At 40.3% G+C, this 20,211-nt stretch overlaps 1 protein-coding gene across 1 annotated transcript in view; it reads right to left on the bottom strand.

Annotated features, from left to right (window-relative positions):
* Nucleotides 1-20,211, bottom strand: part of LOC116272724 (SHC-transforming protein 4-like) — a 100,205-nt gene that overhangs the window by 14,687 nt on the left and 65,307 nt on the right. The window contains exons 3-4 of the mRNA XM_031661496.1: nucleotides 9,443-9,506; nucleotides 2,470-2,589 (exon numbers count right to left, since the gene is read on the bottom strand). Of these exons, the coding sequence (XP_031517356.1) occupies nucleotides 2,470-2,589; nucleotides 9,443-9,506 (184 nt within the window). The remainder of the gene's footprint in view (nucleotides 1-2,469; nucleotides 2,590-9,442; nucleotides 9,507-20,211) is intronic.

Genomic DNA, 20,211 nt, shown 5'->3' on the forward strand with positions numbered 1-20,211 from the left:
ACCCTTGCAAAAGTGTATTTTCCCATCCTGAAATATGGTAATATTTAAAAATTGCAAGCATTACATGTTTAATATTTTCTGCCTCTGGAGGTTTGTAAAATATTTTCTGGGAACGAATGGTTATATTCTTGATGTTCTCAGTGACCAAAGATAAATGTGAACTATCTGTTCCATAAATGCTATCATCTATGAATATATCCATAAACTTGAACCTTTGTTTTTAGTCCAAAGTATATCTTAGAAATTAAGTGGGGATGGGGAAAGCATTAATATTTCTTTGTATTTATTTTAGAACTTCCAGTGGTAGCGTTAAGGATTTAATTAATCCTTTTCTTGTGCTGTATCCACAAAGTCTCTAATCTTCGCTGTGTTCATTTCTTAAACATTTTAGTTGCCTTTCTCACAAGACATAAAGCTTCTTGAGTTGAGGCCTCTACAGTGGCACATCTCTCCCACCTTCCAGCCATTTCCCCTAGGCCTGCAGAAAAGCTCAAAATAGTTACTAAAAATCAGCCCTCAGGTCTGAGATAAATGAGATCTTAACTTTGGTCCCCACTCCAGCAGTGGGCTGAATACAACCCCGTTCCATGGCACCAGTGCAGAAAAGATGTGGATTACTTTAAAAGGCACATCATATTACTACAGTTACTGGTAATGAAAATCACCCATTTTCCTCACCTCTGTTTTGCCTGAAAGGTTATGGATGGGTAGTAATACTTTGCCCTAAAGAAGGGTACTGAAGGGGAAAGAGAGACTGAGAATAAACTCTGCCCCACCACATACACCACAATCCCATTCTTCATAAATTCCTCATTCATTTCAGGAACCCCACAGAAAGGGTCATCTTAAAAAATGATCATTAGATTCTACCCAAAAGGCTGTCATTATGATGGCTTCAGCTTTGCCCACTCTTCCTCCCTTACAAAACTCCGAGATAATCTGAGGGCTCCTCTACTTAGTGAGATTTCATAACTAAAAGCATTGAACTTTCGTAGTACCATCCGTGTGAATGAAAACTAAAAATAAATTTTGCATCTACATATGTACTGAAGTCGAAATGTCAGAATGACTGAATGAATGTTTTACCACTCATATGTGTCATGTCTTCCAAGCACAGCCCAAAATGTTATGCTCTCTTTACACCAATAGCATCACCACTCTTGGAAGATCAACCAGGACCCAACTAGACAAGAATTTACTTGTAACTGTTTCATGTTAGCACTTTTCCTCTAAGGTGTTGTATACTACTGCTTAAACAGTGTATTTTATTCTGTTTTTTAATTTAGAAAATAAAATAGCCCTCAAAACCTGTACTTATATGTTACTGATAATTTTATAATCTTATAATATGTTCTTCCTATTAAGTACTGAGTATATGAAAAGGTCTCTGAGAATATTTGAGTAAATAATAATAATAGGTATTATGTGACTGGCACACACTATATAATTTACATCTATTATCTCATTGAATCCTCTAAACAGACCTATGAGACACTTAAAATCCATCCTCTCAGAAACCTTATAAATAAGTACCATAATCCTCATTTCACTGATGAAGAAAACTGAAGCCCAGAGTAGTAGAGTCACTTGCTAGTAAGTGGCAAAGCCAGCATTTCAACCCATATGTAACCTCAGAGCTTGTAGCATGTTATTATTATTAAGTACACATTAAACCTTGATCAACAGCACTCCACACAATAAAACCTTAACTGTAAAGAAACTTGGATCACAACATATTAGACAAAGAGGAAAATCAGATCCTAACACACATACATAACCTGATAGAAGGAATTTAGTTTAAAAAATTAAAAGCAAGCCAAACAAAATGTCCTTGTTAAGGTACATATTTAGCCCAATGCCTACGTAAATTCTACATTTGCTTCAGCAATGCTGTTCTTTGAGAAATGAGGTTCACAATGAAAACTCAGGCACACCACAGTATCATAAATTATTAAGGAAGAAAGCATTATCTTTTATACAATACCATTTTAGAAAGCTTCTCAACTACAAGAATTGGAAGAAAATATTTTCTGCTTAAATTTCAGTTTGCTAGAACACTAACCCTAACATCACCTTTCCCGTTTGTCCCTCATCTGCACCCTGGCCCAACACACAGTCTGTCAGTTGTGATAATGGAATTGCTATCCATTTGGGGAGGGTTGGTGGAGACATCAATGATCAATTTAAGGATATGAGTTGCTAAATGATATTTTCTATGTTCTTTGCACCTTAGTTCTTCATTCAAAGCCAATTAGGTAGGGGCACGTATGTAGGTGGTTACACGCCCCAGTGATGGGTTGGTAATGCTGTTGTTCTAATGATTGTTACGCATAAATCTTCAGCAGATTTTTCCCTTGTGCTGTCTTAAGTTGTAGACATACTCTGTCTAAAACTTTATTCTTTTCATTATCCCCAGGCTTCTCTGGAAAAATAGATATGTTAAACTATAAATGACATTTGTGATCTTACCTGTTGGTTGTCAAGATTCATCAGTGTGAGACTGCATGTTGAGATGGTCAGTTTTATATTCATTCCTGAAAACTGAAGATTACTTTTGCCAAGAACTGTTGATAGGAACTTAACTGGAGGCTTTAAAAATTAAAGAAGAAAAACAAAACACTGTCAGGAATTTTGTCACAGAATGAATGTTAATGTTTTTTAAATGTTAAAAATGAGTCAAAGTCCAAACTCTTCCTTTCTATTTTACCTTATATAAATCAAATGAAAGGGAATGATTTTTATTAAATAAACATGTTTTTAAAATTAGAATGCAGCAAATTCTTTATTAAGTAGTGAAATTTAGGCCCTCAGAACTTTCTCCTAGTTTCTCTCCTCCCCAGGTGCTGGGAGTGGACTCCTGCTTGAATGTAAACAAATTCCTGTGAGAGTTTAGACCAGCTGAACTCTTGCGTCCTTTTCAATACTGCAAATCTAAAAGAAGAAAAATTTGACAATCCACTGAATCTAACGCCACAGAAGGCATTGATGAACTCTCCAATTACACAACTGCTTCCTTCTCTGAAGCCATCCCTGTTCCTCCCTCATCTTTCCCTTGCCAGAGTTAAAAAGTCCTCTCTACTAGTCTAATTGTTACCTTCAGATAATCATGATGCCTGAAATTCTAACATTGGGCATTCTTTTAGGTTAAATTGTTGTTTTCAGAAGGTCCTAATTGTTAAAATGAACAAATATTACTAGGAAGGCGTTAGCCCCTTCCACATTAACTCATTAATAAAGATGATTTACCAGAAATTACTAATAGAGATTTAGAAGAAGATCCTGAGGAAAGGGACATGTTTTTTTGTTTGTTTTGTTTGTTTGTTTGTTTTTTGAGACGGATTCTCATTCCGTCGCCCAGGCTGGAGTGCAGTGGCGCGATCTGGAAAGGGACATGCTTTGATAGAAGTCAAAATTCTGGACCAGGCATTTCTCAAGAAGAGGAGGTGTGGGGGTTTGGTGAAGAATCATGAGAGTAGGGGGTACCCAGGAATTATAAAGAAAAGCACTGGGGTCATATGTCCACAAAGGCATACCAACAGGGGGGCGAGAGGGTGGGCTGGTAGATTTCCTCAGGCAGAAATGCCACTTACTAACTGATGACCTTGGACAAATCACCTTTCTAAGCCTCAATTTCCTTTTATATAAAAAGTGGGGGAAAAAAAACAGTAGCCACATCATAAGGGCTGTTGTGAAGATTAAATAATAACTGGAGAACATTTAGCACAGTATTTGGCTAGGTACATGAGAGCTATTATTATTATTATTATTATTACTTATTTTTGCCCTTCCCAACATTAAAAATTCTAAGAAATAATTTGAGAGATTTAAATGCTTTGATGGATGCTTGGATTAAGTCCTGAAATCCTCTGCTGGAAAGTGGACCAGTTGATGGAAATCAGTGATTCCTCAGCATATGAATCAATACTTTGAGGCAATCAGTGAAAACACAATTTGTTTCTGTCCTAGTTTTGCTCTCATTTGATTCATTCTGGAGCCATACCAAACTGTTAAACACACACTGTTGAAATTTTTTCTTTTTTTTTTTTGAGACGGAGTCTCACTCTGTCGCCCAGGCTGGAGTGCAGTGGCCGGATCTCAGCTCACTGCAAACTCCGCCTCCCGGGTTTACGCCATTCTCCTGCCTCAGCCTCCCGAGTAGCTGGGACTACAGGCGCCCACCACCTCTCCCGGCTAGTTTTTTTTTCGTATTTTTTAGTAGAGACGGGGTTTCACCGTGTTAGCCAGGATGGTCTCAATCTCCTGACCTCGTGATCTGCCCGTCTCGGCCTCCCAAAGTGCTGGGATTACAGGCTTGAGCCACCGCGCCCGGCCGCACTGTTGAAATTTAATGTACAGTTTTATTTTTAATTCCAAGCTCATTCTAAAATGTAGTGCAAACAATGTGAGGAAGGAGCCCTAAACCTCACAGCTATCACCACATCATAAAGCTGACTCTTGGTCTACTTTCTTTGCTTCTTACACGGCTCTGGGCAAAGCGAGAGATTTTGTGTTCCCCGCAGTGATTTTATTAACAGCAAGTTGTTCATTTGCTTCTCTAGAGTTTCTTTTCCATGCTAGTTTAAAAAATATTATTAAGCGGCCAATGCGGTGGCTCACGCCTGTAATCCCAGCACTTTGGGAGGCCGAGGTGAGCAGTTCACAAAGTCAGGAATTCGAGACCAGCCTGACCAACATGGTGAAACCCGTCTCTACTAAAAACACAAAAATAAGCCAGGCGTGGCGGCGCGTGCCTGTAATCCCAGCTACTCAGGAGGCTGAGGTAGGAGAATCACTTGAACTTGGGAGGCGGAGGTCACAGTGAGCCTAGATCATACCACTGCACTCCAGCCTGGGCAATAGAGCAAGACTCTGTTGCTCAAAAAAACAAAAACAAACAAACAAACAAACAAAAAATATATATATGAAATACAAATTAAATTATAACACTATCTCATAGTTGAAAAGCATTTTGTTATCTGTAAAGAACTTTTGTATAAGTCATCTTAATTTTGTTCTCACCATAACCTTAATCTCGTGGGATATGCCCAAAATGTATTTATTATATAGGAGACAAAGTCTTTCATGCCATTATTAGAAATGTCCTAACAGTTAAAAGACCCATGGAAGAGAAAGGAGTGGAAAGCACACAGGATGGGCAGTGAGGCAACTGGAATTCAAGTCCCAGGTGTGATCCTAACTTGTCAAGGGACCTTAGACAACTCTGGAACCCCCTCAATGTCTTTGTTTACAAAACAGGAGTAATACTATCACTTCCATTCTTCCACCTCTAGCCATGGGAGGTCTTAGGAGAATCAAACTTAGTATTAATAATAAAGTATATGGAAATGCACAGTATACGGCGAAGTGCTAACAAACTGTAGTGATTATAATTACTACTTTCAAAATGAATTTTGGCAATTTTGCTACAGGATTTCTTCTTCAAGAAAGAGATAGGGGAGAAACTGTAGACCCTGGCCTTGGGAGAGGTCATTATGGGAATGAGAGGAGAAAGGAACAGAAAGGGGAGGCTGAGGATGGGATACTGACCAACTTTTACAAAAGAGTGGAGGCAGACCTGGCAGAAGTGCTTATCCATATTTTACAAAGAGAAAAGCATTAAGATAGGGAAACATTAATTGACTGTATCTGGGTCAATTTATTGGTACTGACATAGCAGCCTAGCTCTTCTTACTCTATATGGCATAGTCTCTCAGGAATCCCCAGTTCTTTCAGTTATTCATTAACTTTTAGACTTCAAAACTCATAGGAGATCATATAAATAGATAAATCATTTATCCATTAGCACTCCAAACTGCTAATGATGCAGTATCTAACAGACCTAAGGAATCAAACAAAGATCTGACTATATTCAACTGGCCCTACATCGTTTTTTGGCTCTCTCCCTGCAGGGCAGATGCTTGGCAAAAGGGCAGATAACATCGTGATTAAGTGTGTAGATGCTGGACCAGACTACCTGGGCTTGACCTAGCTCCTCCACACACTGACTGGGTCACTGAGCAAGTTACTTAACCTCTTGGGGCCTCAGTTTCCTCATCTGTAAAATGGGGACAAACAATAACACTTGTGGCTAGGTTTTTTGTGATGATTAACAAAGTATAAAAACCACAGCATTCCAAAACTTATGGGATGCAGTGAAAACAGTGAGTGCTAGGAGGAAAAATCATAGATATAAACACTTTTATTAAAAAAGCAGAAAGATCTCAAGTCAAAAACCTAACATTGTAACTTAAGGAACTAGAAAAAAACAAAACCCAAAGCTAGTGGAAGCAAGGAAATCATAAAGATTAGAACAGAGATAAAATAGAGAATAGAAAAATAGAGAAAATTAATTAAACCAAAAGTTGGTTCTTCCAAAAGATCGGCAAAACTGGCAAACCTTTAACTAGATGAATTAAGGCAAAAAAGAGAAAAGACTCAAATTACTAAAATCAGAAATGAAAGTGAAGACATTACTACCAATTCTACAGAAATAAAAAGGATTATAAGAGACTACTGTGAACAATTGTATGCCAACAAGTTGGAGAACCTAGATACAATGGACAAATTGCTAGAATACCTATCAAGACGAAATCATAAAGAAACTGAAAATGCGAATAGGCTTGGTGAGAATATGGAGAAATTAGAATCCTTGTGCATTATTGGTGGGAGTGTAAAATGGTACAGCTGCTGTAGAAAACAGTATGGTAGTTCCTCAAACAATGAAAAAATAGAATAACCACATGATCCAGCAATTCTACTTCTGGGTGTATACCCAAAATAATTGAAAGGAAGGTCTCTAAAAGATTTTGTAACTCACGTTCATAGCAGCATTATTCATAATAGCTAAGCTGTGGAAGCAACCTAGTGTCCATCTACGGAAGAATGGATAAGCAAAATGTGGTCTATACATACAACGCAAAATTATTCAGCTATAAAAAGGAAGTAAATTCCGACATCTGCTATGACATGGATGAACCTTGAGGACATTATGCTAAGTGAATTAAGCCAGTCATAAAAGGCCCAATACTGTATGATTCCACTCATATGTAGTATCTAGAGTACTCAAAATCATAGAGACAGAAAGTAGAATTGTGGTTGCCAGGGTCTGTGGAGATAGGGGACTGGGGAGTTACGGTTTAATGTGTAGAGTTTCAGTTTTGCAAGATGAAAAGAGTTCTAAAGATGGATGATGGTGATGGCTGCACAAAAATATGAATGTACTTAATATCACTGAACTGTACACTTAAAAAGGGTTAAGATGAGGCTGGGAGTGGTGGCTCATGCCTATAATTCCAGCACTTTGGGAGGCTGAGGTGGGTAGATCACTTGAGGCCAGGGAGTTAGAGACCAGCCTGGCCAACATGGCAAAACCTCATCTCTACTAAAAATACAAAAATCAGCCAGGCATGGTGGCACATGATTGCAATCCCAGCTACTCGGGAGGCGGAGGCATTGAGAATTATTTGAACCCCTGGGAGGCGGAGGTTGCAGTGAGCCGCTGGACTCCAGCCTGGGTGACAGAGTGAAACCGTCTCAAAAAAAAAAAAAAAAAGGTTAAGATGGTAAAGTTTATGTTATGGATATTTTACCACAATAAAGTGGAGAGAAAAGAAAAGAAAAGAAAGGGGTAAAGTGCTGGAAAGAGTCCCTGGCACATATTAAGTACTCAATACATGCTAGCTATTGGAGGAAACCAGCTGCTTTTCTGTTTTTCTCTGCAAGTGTACTTTCCGGATAGATGATAGCCAGGTTTGCTTTGTTTTATTTTGGGATGGGGAATCCCTGCTCCTTAGATGAGAAAATCTTGCCTGTTAGTTGGAATCATCCAGTTGAAGCATTCTAATTAGAAATTATGAGAAGCAGGAAGAGGTTAGAGATTACTTTGGAACCATGGGTTCTGTGAAAGAAACTAGTCATAGGGAGTCCTTAATAGAATTTAAGAGCCATTTGTCAGAATGTTTCATATCATGTGGGTTCTCTGAGTCACTCTGGGTGACACTGGTTCAGCCCTATGTAATATAATGAAGAATGATAACCGAAAACAGGGCAGAATGGTATAGAAATAGAACCCTAAGCTGGGAATCTGAAGACTTGGCTTCTACAGCTGGCTCTGACCTTAATCACCCTAGTGACTCAGACAAATACCATCTCTTGTCTCAGATTCAGTTTAGTAGCTGGCAAAATGAAAATGTTAGACCAGAAGATCTCTTTAAAAACCCTTCTCGGCCAGGTGTGGTGGCTCACACCTATAGTCCCAGCACTTTGGGAGGCTGAGGTGGGCAGATCACGAGGTCAGGAGATTGAGACCATCCTGGCTAACACGGTGAAACCCCGTCTCTACTAAAAATACAGAAAAATTAGCCAGGAGCCAGGCTTGGTGGCAGACGCCTGTAGTCCCAGCTACTCAGGAGGCTGAGGCAGGAGAATGGCGTGAACCTGGGAGGCGGAGCTTGCAGTGAGCCAAGATTGCGCCACTACACTCCAGCCTGGGCGACAGAGCGAGACTCCGTCTCAAAAACAAAAAACAAAAAAACAAAAAGCCAAACAAAACAAAAAAACCCCTACACTTAAACAGTCTGCAATTCTATATGATTTATATAGTTATCTTAAGAGCTTTTGCATCGGCCCTTTGGACTTTTCAAACCAACAAAATATTCTAGGGCTCATAGCTTAATAGCAATAATACTAGCTACCATTAACACAGAAAGTGTAATAGATGCCAGACGCTGTGGCAGGTAGTATGTAGACATCACTTCATTTATTTCTTACATAACCCTATAAAGTAAGTGCTATTTTCTCCCATTTTACAGATGAGTAAACCAAGGATCCAAGAGGTTAAGTGACTTGTCCAAGAGTACACCGTTTGTTGGTGGCTGAGGCAGGACTTCAATCCAAGTCTGTCTAACATCAAAACTTTCGCTTTCTTTCCACAGGGAAAGCTACTCTACCCATGCGTTATTACCTCACCTTTACCGCTATCCATATTTATACTAGAAAACAGGCCAGGAAGCCTAAAAGGTCTAAAATGTTGTAATGCAGAATACATACATTATAAAATGTGGAAACTGGAAGGCACTAAACTGGTCATTTAGTTCAACTCCCTAACTCCACACTCCACAGGAAATAAGAACGGAGTCTCAGCAAGATGAGATTCCATGCTCCCTGGTCAGTAAGAGCCAAGTCCAGCACCCTACATTTCTGACATAAAGCCCAGGGGCTTTCTCCCCTCTGCAGCTGGAGGCATCGCCACATCAGACAGCGTCAGGCAACTCGGAAAGATTTGAGGGACAAGAGTAGCTTTGAGTGCAGCTCTGATATCATGCCACCTAATAAAGGCCAGGCTGGACTTTGGGTCATACGGTGGGATGAACTAACAGCAATTTTCATACTCTCTTTGCCATCATGAGGGACACATAAGCAAGAAAACCACCGCAACATTTACCTTTCGCTTTTTAATGGCTCCATTTGCCCCGGGGACAGCTTCACACAGGCGACTTATTGCTTCCCTAAAGAACAGAAACCATACAAATAAAGACTTAGCATACTACCTCCACACAGTAAGTGTTTAAGAAATGTTAGAAATTATCACGACCAAAAAGTACACATACATAATAGTGAGTCCAACACACATGATATTCTCCTAGCCCCACAGGAGGAAATGCTGTACTTACTCCTTCTGCAGGAAAACCTAGCAGCACCCTAATAGTGAGCAATCGCTTCACAACAAGGAGCTCCACTGTTCGCTTTTTTCATCTCTGTTTTTCCTTGGATTTTCAGATTTTGGTTTTTGTGTTGTTGATTTTTAACCAAAAAGGAGGGGCAGGGCATTGTCATCTGGAAATACTTTGCAGTGTTACCTCTAGCAAAATCATCTCTGTAATGTTATGAATAAAAAGCTTCATAGTATCTCAGAACTAAAGACAATTAAATACAAAAATAACCTGACACTAGAGGAAATTTAAAAGGATCGGGAGAATGTTGAACTTCAAGGTGGTCTCAGATGGAGTTTTATTGACTAGGTTGCTGCTACAAGCCATTGAGCTTTCATGTAATTTCACAGAAGAAAAGAAATCAATATCAAATTTCCTCCTTTGCTTACTTTTCTGCCCTTCCTATATATTGCGCTTCCTGAGAGAAAGGCACCGCTAAAATAAGTAGTTGCTCCTTAATGGAAGTGGTGAAGGAACTGGCGCCCTCCTTTCCAGAAATGCAGTTAAAACTAAAAGCTTTTGTCTCTGGGACTCTGAGCATTCATAACTGCCCAAGCTTTCACTCTGTGTAATTTGAACCTTAGCCTTGTGGCTTTGAACACATATATTAAACTTTTCACAAGGCAAATGAAAATCTCTTCCGGATTCCCCAGAGATCATTGTTTAAATTAATAAACTATATTCTCACACACATGCACACCCCAACACACATACACATGCAACACTATTATAGTTTTTATATATATTATATTTCACAATAGTATTTTCTATAGTTTAGATTCCCAAAGGAAGTGGGGAGACGTCAGAGAGAGGAATGCAAACCCATTTTTGTTTTGTTTTGTTTTTGTTTTGAGACAGAATCTCGCTCTGTTGCCCAGGCTGGAGTGCAGTGGCACAATCTCAGCTCACTGCAAGCTCCGCCCCCCAGGTTCATACCATTCTCCTGCCTCAGCCTCCTGAGTAGCTGGGACTACAGGTGCCCAACAACACGCCCGGCTAATTTTTTTGTATTTTTAGTAGAGATGGGATTTCACCATGTTAGCCAGGATGGTCTTGATCTCCTGACCTCGTGATCTGCCCGCCTCAGCCTCCCAAAGTGCTGGGATTATAGGTGTGAGCCACTGCGCCTGGCCATGCAGACCCATTTCAAAAACTACAGCTATGATAGGTTGTAGTGCAGAGCAATATTCTTCTAGAAAATACTTTTGAAAGATAATTAGAATTCCCAAAGATTCTAGGCATTATTTTGCACTTATAAATGTATGTTTTAGCTCAGATAATTTTTTCTATATAAATGAAACTCTTCTTCAAGGTATTATCTTGTTAGATTTTTGCATAATTATCTGCAATCAAAGGATAGAATGGATCTTTGGTTAGCACATATTCTCAGGATTTCATATTTATTGTTTCTCTAGGATTCTATCCTTTGTTCTCCGGAGTCAAATAGAAGGATAACACAGAGAGTTGGGCTCTCTGGCTTGGTTGGTTGATTGATGTTTTGAGTCATCTTAATGATTACTCAGTAATTGATAAGACTCATAATTAATCCAAACTGGCACTGATACTGCCAAAATAGCTAGGCCAGGCACCCCACTATATTGACAGTATTTAATAACGAGGTATTATAAGATAGGGCAGATCCTTTACTCCATGAGAGCGATTTGGATATTTTGGTCTAAAAATACAAAAAATTAGCCAGGCGTGGTGGCAGGCACCTGTAATCCCAGCTACTTGGGAGGCTCAGGCAGGAGAATCGCTTGAATCCGAGAGGTGGAGGTTGCAGCAAGCCGAGATCGCGCCATTGCACTCCAGCCTGGGCAAAAAGAACGAAACTCTGGTCTCAAAAAAAATAAATAAATAAAATAAATAAATAAATAAATAAGTTGACTATAAATGATGTGAACTTAAAGTAAAAACAAAGGTGAATATTGATGCTGCCAAATATAATAACAACAATAATAATATAACAATAATTATATGCCAACTATAGTAACTTTTTATTAGAAGTTGTTACTTTTATATAGCAACTCATAATTTCATAAACTGTTTTCCCACACATTTGTTTTTTTGATTCTCACACCAAGGATCAATGTCTTCTAACAAAAAGTAATGCAGTGAATTTAAGTTGAAGGGAATACTTTACAGCATGAATATCTCTCAAGGAGGTTTTAAAAGGATGAACCTTCCTGGAAGGGAGGGGATTAGAATTTCCTGACAGACAGAAGAACATAGGTGAAGACACCAAAACACAAAGTATCATGATATGAGGGGAATTACAGGTACTTTCATATTGCTGGAGCATAACATATGGTAGAACAAGAGTGAATATGAACTAAGAGATAAGAGTCTAAATACTGTTTCTGTGAAGTGCCGGACAGTAAATATTTCAGACTTTGCTCTTTTGCAAGTACTCAACTCTGCTATTGTAGTGCAAAAAGCAGCCTCAGACAATATGTAGACAAGTGAGCATGGCTGTGTTCCAACAAAACTTTATAGAAACTGGTGGCTGGCCAGATCTGGCCTATGGGCCACAGTTTCTTGACCCGTGGATCCGATAATTCACACAAAAGGAGAGAGAAATCATTCGTTTTTTTAAGATGGGAAAATATTCACATTCATTATAATTTTAAAATTGAAAATTAAAACAACAAGATACTTCACTCATTAAATTAGGGAAAAAAAATACAAAACCCAGTGTTGGAAAAGATGGGAAATATTCTGCTTTAGGCATATTTATCCATTGCCAGGGGCCTCGGTTAGTATTAATACAATCTTTCTAGAGAGAAATTTGGTAAAAGTTGACAAATGTCAAAATTTCTCAGAGCATGGGCGGGGCGTGGTGGCACACACCTGTAGTCCCAGCTACTTGGGAGGCTTGCTTGAGCCCAGGAGTTCAAGGCTGCAGTGCCACTGCACTCCCACCTGGGTAACAGAGCGAGACCCTGTCTCTAAAAACAATTTGTTTAAATAATTTATTACAGCCTTTGACAAGGTGGGGAGAAGCCTGTATTGGGATAGCATTGAGTATATAAGTAAAAGAAACACTTAACATAAGAAACCAACCCAAAGTCTTGCGATATAGAGATAAAACATATCAAAATGGATATTGCCACTTGGACTATAGAAATATGAAGAAGTCTACAGAAATTAGTGTGAAAAAGTAGAACTTGTAACAGTATGTACACATTAGTAGCAGCTATATCAAATTAATCCTGTGTAAATAGTAATGTAGAAAAAGCTTATGAACTATGGCTTGGTTTTAGGTGTTTTTTTATGTGTGTGGTTTGCTATTTCGTTTCTGATTCTACTGGTGTTTAGATATAAACAAGGTAAACAATGTTATGTTTTACTTTCATTGTGCACTTGATTGGATAAGTAATCCTTTAAAATATTGAAAATAATGCACAGTAAGTTCCTTCAGCAGGAGTTTTGCTAGTGTGAGGCAAAGGTGTTGAGATGTGAAGGCACATCAAAAATGTCCCAATGGAGAGGCGACAGCCATAGAGAGATGGGACAATGTTCGTGTTATGGATACTAACAGGTGTTCTTTACTTCTCTCTCTGCTCCCATTCCAGCTTAGCTTTTAACCCCTCCATCTTTGTAGCCACTAAATCCATATTTCCTTTTTCAGTTTTTTTTAATAGAGCTACCTGTTTCTATTCCCAAAAGTTTCAAAAAGATAAAAAATCTTGAGTGCATTTAGTAAAGCCTTTTAGAATGGTACACCTTGCAGTAACAGCGAGCCCAAGCTTCAGTGAAAGAACAGCCCCCATTTATATTTATTTATTTAATTTTTTGTTTTTGTAGAGATGGGGTCTCACTCTGTTGCCCAGGTTGGAGTGCAGTGGTGTGATCATAGCTCACTGCAGCCTCAACCTCCTTGGGCTCAAGCAATCCTCCCACCTCTACCTCCCATGTAGCTGGGACCACTACAACTGGCAAGCACCACCATAATTGGCTAATTTTTTCTTTTCCTTTTTTATTTCGTGTAGAGACAGTGTCTCCCTATGTTGCCTGGGTTGGTCTTGAACTCCTGGGCTCAAGTGAGACTCCCACCTCAGCCTACCAAGGTTCTGGGATTAGAGGTGTGAGCCATAGCTCCTGGCCAGCCCCTATTTACTAAGCACTCTCTATGGTCAGGCTCAGAAGTGAACACCTTATGTACATCATTTCATTGAGTCATAACAGTATCATTCCAAGGTACGGACTTCACCCTCATTTTACCAATGAGGATACTAAAGTTCAAAGAATTTAAATAACTGTGTACAAATAAGGCAATTGACAGTGGGAGAGACAGAATGCAAATCCACTTCTGACTTCAAAACCCACAAGCACTGGGAAGGAACCACATTGCCAGATGGATGAAAAGGAGGGAGTCATAGGCTCTAGAGGCTAGGGGAAGTAGTATATTGACTGTCCTTCCCTTGCTCACTCCCCTAACACAGTGAGGGGAGGCTCTTTGGCCAATCGCTAACACCAGCATGGCTGGGGTAAACTACCCAGGCAAAAGGACAAAGTGGTAGGGGCTGACTCTTCTTAGAAAAGACTTACTCAGATGCCCCTGCCCTTCCCCAGCCCTCTGCTGTCTATGCGCTGGCTGCCACCTCCTGGAAGAAACGAGCATCTGGAGCCAGGCTCTGCCCACATGGGCAACATACATGAGTACGCACTCACATGCTCACTCAGGACTGTATATTTGAGGCGTGTGAGGCTTTACAGAGCCCCCAAAATCTCTTGATGTACAAAACTCTGCTCAAAAGAAAAAAAGGGGAAAATTTGGGCTTATGAACTTGCTTTAAAAAGTAATTATCAGCCAGGCACAGTGGCTCATGCCTGTAGTCCCACCACGCAGGGAGGCCAAGGCAGGAGGATCCCTCAAGGCCAGGACTTTGAGACAAACTGGACAACATAGTGAGACCTTGTCTCCACAAATATATATATATATATTTTAAATTGCCAGGCGTAGCAGTGCACACCTGTGGCCACAGCTACCCAGGAGCCCAGTGCAGGAGGATTGCTTGAGCCTAGGAGTTCAAGGCTGCAGTGAGCTAGGATCATATCACTGCACTCCAGTCTGGGTGACAGAGCAAGACCCTGTCTCAAAAAAATAGTACTTATTAATTTTTTGAATTGGAGACTCTAAGATGAGCCATGCCTCTCTCCAATAAAAGGCCTATTTGTACAAACTTTTCTTTTCTTTTTTTTTTTATTTTTGTTTTTTTGGGACAGATCTTGTTCTGGTTGCCCAGGCTGGAATGCAATGGTGCGATCTCGGCTCACTGCAACCTCCGCCTCCAGGGTTCAAGCAATTCTCCTGCTTTAGCCTCCCAAGTAGCTGGAATTACAGGCACCCGCCACCACACCCCACTAATTTTTGTATTTTTAGTGGAGATGGGGTTTCACCACGTTGGCCAGGCTGGTCTCAAACTCCCGACCTCAGGTGATCTGGCCGCCTGGCCTTTCAAAGTGCTGGGATTACAGACATGAGCCACCACGCCCGGCCGGTACAAACTTTTCTATTCCGTTTAAGAAGGTCCACTCCTCACCCCAAAGCTCCCCAGAACATTCTGTGGACCTCTTAGAAATCACAGATCCCAGGTTAAGAATTACTGCTTTAAATTAACCTCTCAAATTCCACTTGCCTTGCTGATAGCAGCGTTAACAAATCTGAAATCCCAGCGAGGAAAGGCAGATAGATGCCTGCATTCTGTTGCTTTTGTTCACAAAGATCTTTTCTTCCCCTACTACTGGGACCAAGACATTAACTGTAACATTTTCAAGAACAAATAGTACTTTCAGTGCTTTTCTGGAGTCTCAGCCACACCCTTGGGCCAACTTTACAAATGCTGAGGAAAAAGAAAAAGACAACAGAGCTGAGTGTGATTTCTCCTGGGACCGAGGGGGCCCCGCCATTCTTACAGCCCCAAAATTTCTGCAGAACCTTTTTGGAGCTGAGTGGCGGTGAGACTTTCTCCAGCTAGCAAACATTCAGTAAGTGTCTGCTTTTAGAGGAGCAGAATTTTTGGGCTTTCAATGGCTAAAGATTTCCATCTTGGGAGCCTGTATTAGAAAGAAAGAGAAACGCCCCAGTGCACCAACAGTGGCCACTTTGTTTATTGTTTCGCCACATGAGAGAGAAAGGGAGAAGTGGGCTGATGTAAGAGAATGAGAATGCCGTTGAAGATTTGCTTTTAAGCATATAAAACCCTGCCTACGCCATAAGACCAAAAAAAGATATTTTGTCTGTCTTAACAGAGTCCAAACTAATCATCCAAACAAAGCCACCTTTCTTCACCAACTCCTGGCCAGTACGACACTGAAGTTATAATTCTTCTGTGTCTTTAACCCTCAAACAGTTAAGCTCCTCTGGAAGCAATGTCGCCTAACACACACACACACACACACACACACACACACACGTGCACACACATACACTTTTTAAATTTTTTTAATTTTGGAAGGCAATATCACGATCCAAGACAAAGGGGAGCATTTAATGGGAGGAGAGGCTGTGGGGCAGATTTCTTCTGGTGAATGTCAAGATGCAGTTCTTCAGTCAATAGGAAAGCCAGAAAATGTGCAACATGAAACCAGGCAAAGGGGCCCAGCTGGAATGATTAAAGGCAATGATCCCCACATCCCCCACCTTTTGACACATACACACACACACACACACGCACACACACATCTATAGTCACATATGCAGTGAAGGAGTAGTTCCAGTTTTGTCCCTGCAAATAGGAATGAGAATAAAATTTTAATCACAGCAAGAGCCTTTCCAAAATAAAATGTCAATGATACTCAGCTAAAACAAATTCACCTGCCATTTCCCAAAGGACTTTCTTTTACTTTGCATCTCCAACGTAAGTCCTTCAAGAAATCAGTTACCAAAGTCTAAGGGACATGTTGCGCCCTAAATGTCTCGGATTGCCTTCTTGTTATGAATGAAGAGACTTAGAGTAATTCAGACTGCACATCCATGTGGTATTATGCTGTTCTGATTGTTCTAGGGAAACCAGTACCATCTTTTTTTAAATCTTTGCCTCCAGGACAGCAAGGCTCAGTGATCTATGTGTTCAATTTTGTCCAGCTTAGTGAAATTAAAGACATCCAAGAATTTGTGAAAGCCCTCAGACTGGACACTTTAGAACAGGAGCCTGCCTCTGCGGTGATAAGCACACAATGAATGCAGTCAATGCCCATAGACCAGTTGAAAATGGAAAGCCTCAAATTTGCTTTGTGCTATTATCAAGGGGCATCACCCGTGCACTCCAGGAGGGTGAACTCAGCTCATAAAATACATCCTTTCACTTTAGAAACAGGCACCGCGAGTCCCAGGATGGTCAAATAAAACCTTTGAGTACTGCCCACAGCATTTATCCCCACACTGACTTAGTGTACCACTCTGTTCACCTGAATTGTATTTAAAGTCTGATTCTAAAATACAATTGCTAGCCAACCCAGCTCAGTAACCATAGGAAATGGGTTTGTCTGTCTACTTCATGATTCTGCCCTTTGGCTCTGATGCAAATGTGAACCCATTAATCACACCGGAATGAGGTGAAATATCCTCTTGTCTAGAGTATCACATCTCCCCTATAAATCTCACTAGTTAACGGACATTAAGTGCTGGTTTTCTACTGTCCCCAAAGTGATTTCCTGTAATACAATCATGTATCTCAAAATTCAAACACCTATGTCCACAAGCTGATAGCTTATAGGCTTAAGGAAATGACAATAAGAAATAGAGTTGGTTTCATATAAAATACATGGGAATTTGTAAATTCAAAAGATTGTTCTCCTTTAGGATAAACTGGGCTTCTTTAAAACAACTCTGTTTTTGACAAAATATTCAAAATATTATGAAGGTGTGTCTTTTGGAGTTAAAGAGTGCACTGATGCATAGTGTGGTCACTTACAAGCCAAAGCTCATTAAAAACAAACAAACCAAACAAAACCAAAAACAGATCAGATCTTACTTAGTCACCCACTTTATTCACTCAAGCTCACTCTAAACAATGTATATCTACTTCCAAAAATTCTTCAGAGAGTAATTGGAATTTTAAAGACATTTAAAACAGTTTGGCCAGGTGTGGTGACTCACACCTGTAATCTTTGCACTTTGGGAGGCCAAGGTAGGTGGATCACTTGAGGTCAAGAGTTCAAGACCAGCCTGGCCAACATCGTGAAACCCCGTCTCTAGTAAAAATACAAAAATTAGCCAGGCGTGGTGGTGCATGCCTGTAATCCCAGCTACTAGGGAGGCTGAGGCAGGAGAATTGCTTGAACCGGGAGGCAGAGGTTGCAGTGAGCTGAGATGGTGCCATTGCACTCTAGCTTGGGTGACAGAGCAACACTCCATCTAAATAAATAAATAAATAGTAAAACAGTTTGTCATACAGGTGTCTATACCATTGAGCAAGACAGCAATTGGTGTAATGAATATATTATTTCTACCACTGTTTTTTTTTTTTTTTAAATAACTTTGGTTCTTTTAAAGGCTATTTGGCATATATGTTGTAAATCTTATTGGGAATTCCATTTTTTTTAATGTGTGTGCACCTCTGGAAGGAAGGAACAACTGGCCTAGCCAGTTAATCCACCTTGACAAATTATTTGTCAAGGACAACTTCAGCCTGCCCATCCACAAAGAGTACACCATTAGGTAAGTGGTGATCAAACTGTAAAGTTCTTAAGAATCACCCGGGTACTGGTTAAAATACAGATTTCTAGGACCGTTCCTAGAGGTTTTGATTCTGGGGTGAGGCCTAGGAATCTACAGTTTCACAAACCTTCCAAGTGATTCCGATACAGAGTTCATGAACCACACAGCTGATTAAACCTTCTCCTCAGACTCACTGCACAGACTAACTGGTGCTGTGCTCTATAGCTTAGACCAGATGGTTGCGTTAGAGGGTGTTAAGGAATTAGGTCACCTATTCCTAGAGGTCAGAATAGGGGAGGTTACACTGCCTATATGTTTGATGATATTCCATTCTGGGGAATTTTGTTTTCAATGTAGTCGCTCTATATTCTGGGATACATATTTGGTATAATCCTCTCTTCTCCTCTCTGCCTCCCCCATCCTCATCTCCTCAAGAAGAAGGGCTTTATGGCTAGGTGTGGTGGCTCACGTCTGTAATCCTAGCACTTTGGAAGGCCAAGGTGGGCAGATGACCTGAGGTCAGGAGTTCAAGAACAGCCTGGCCAATATGGTGAAACCCCATCTCTACTAAAAATACAAAAGTAGCCGGGAGTGGTGGGAGGCTGAGGCAGGAGAATCGCTTGAACCTGGGAGGCGGAGGTTGCAGTAAGCTGAGAAGGTGCCACTGAACTCCTGCCTGGGCAACAGAGTGAGATTCTGTCTCAAAAAAAAAAAAAAGAAGAAGGGCTTTTACCAGAGGCCACATGGAGGTCCTCAACATCTTTGCTTACATCACCCCTTGCACATACAAGCAGTGAGAGAGTGTCGGCATTATCTCTCTTATCTGGAGGCAGCAAGGACATCCTGGAGGCAGCAAGGTCTAATCCATTTGCCCCTCAAATGCATTCAACACTCTAGGCAGTGGTTCTCAGCCTTGGCTGCACATTGGACTATACCACCAAGAATGTTACGAAGTACTGAAGACTGGGTCTCAGCTCCAGAGATTCTGACTTAATTGGTGCAGGACAGGGCTTGGGGATCAGAAGTTTTAAGATCTCTTCCAAATGCTTCCAACAAGGCTAAGGTTGAGAATCACTCTAGCAGCAGTTGGCAAACTTTTTCTGAAAAGGGCCAGGTAGGAAATATTTTAGGCTGTGCAGGTTACGCAGTTTCTGTTACAGCTACTCAATTCTGCTGTTGTAGCTAGAAAAACAGCCATAGGCAATACATAAACAAATGGGTGTGCTTGTGTGCCAGTAACACTTATGGACACTGAAATTTGAATTCCATATGATTTTCATGTGTCACAGAATAGTCTTTTGGGGTGTTTTTTCCAACCATTTTAAAAATGTCAAAACCATTCTTGGCTGACAAGGTGGCAAAATCAAAATCAGGTAGCGGATGGGATTTGGCCTGCAGGCTCTTGTTCTCTAATTCTTGCTCTAAAGCAAACCAGAAACCAATGTGAGAAGATTTGGGGTCGTGGTCAGCTATTACCTAGTGCATGGTGCAAAGCTTATTAGAGTGCAATCTTTTGCAAGGATTGTTTATGCATATTTTGAACTTTGTCTTGTTCGGTTTCTTGCTACAAGAAGTTGGGTATTATAAGACAAGGGGTCTTTCCCTATGTCAATATAAGAATTATGGAACTCCTTTTACACTGTAAATTATTGTTTTTCCATTCTTTTCTTCTAACAGCACTCAGTAGAGGCAGACGGAAACAAATTATTTTTTCCTTTTAATTATCATCTAAACTTCATTAAGTGATACTATGTAAATGAAACAGTGCAAAGTGTTTGGGCAAGCGTTACAGAAATAAACAAAAGTGCAAAATTATAGTAACTGTTAAAATTTGAT

The sequence above is a fragment of the Papio anubis genome, unplaced genomic scaffold (assembly GCF_008728515.1).
Source record: "Papio anubis isolate 15944 unplaced genomic scaffold, Panubis1.0 scaffold175, whole genome shotgun sequence".
In the NCBI taxonomy this organism is placed as follows: domain Eukaryota; kingdom Metazoa; phylum Chordata; class Mammalia; order Primates; family Cercopithecidae; genus Papio; species Papio anubis.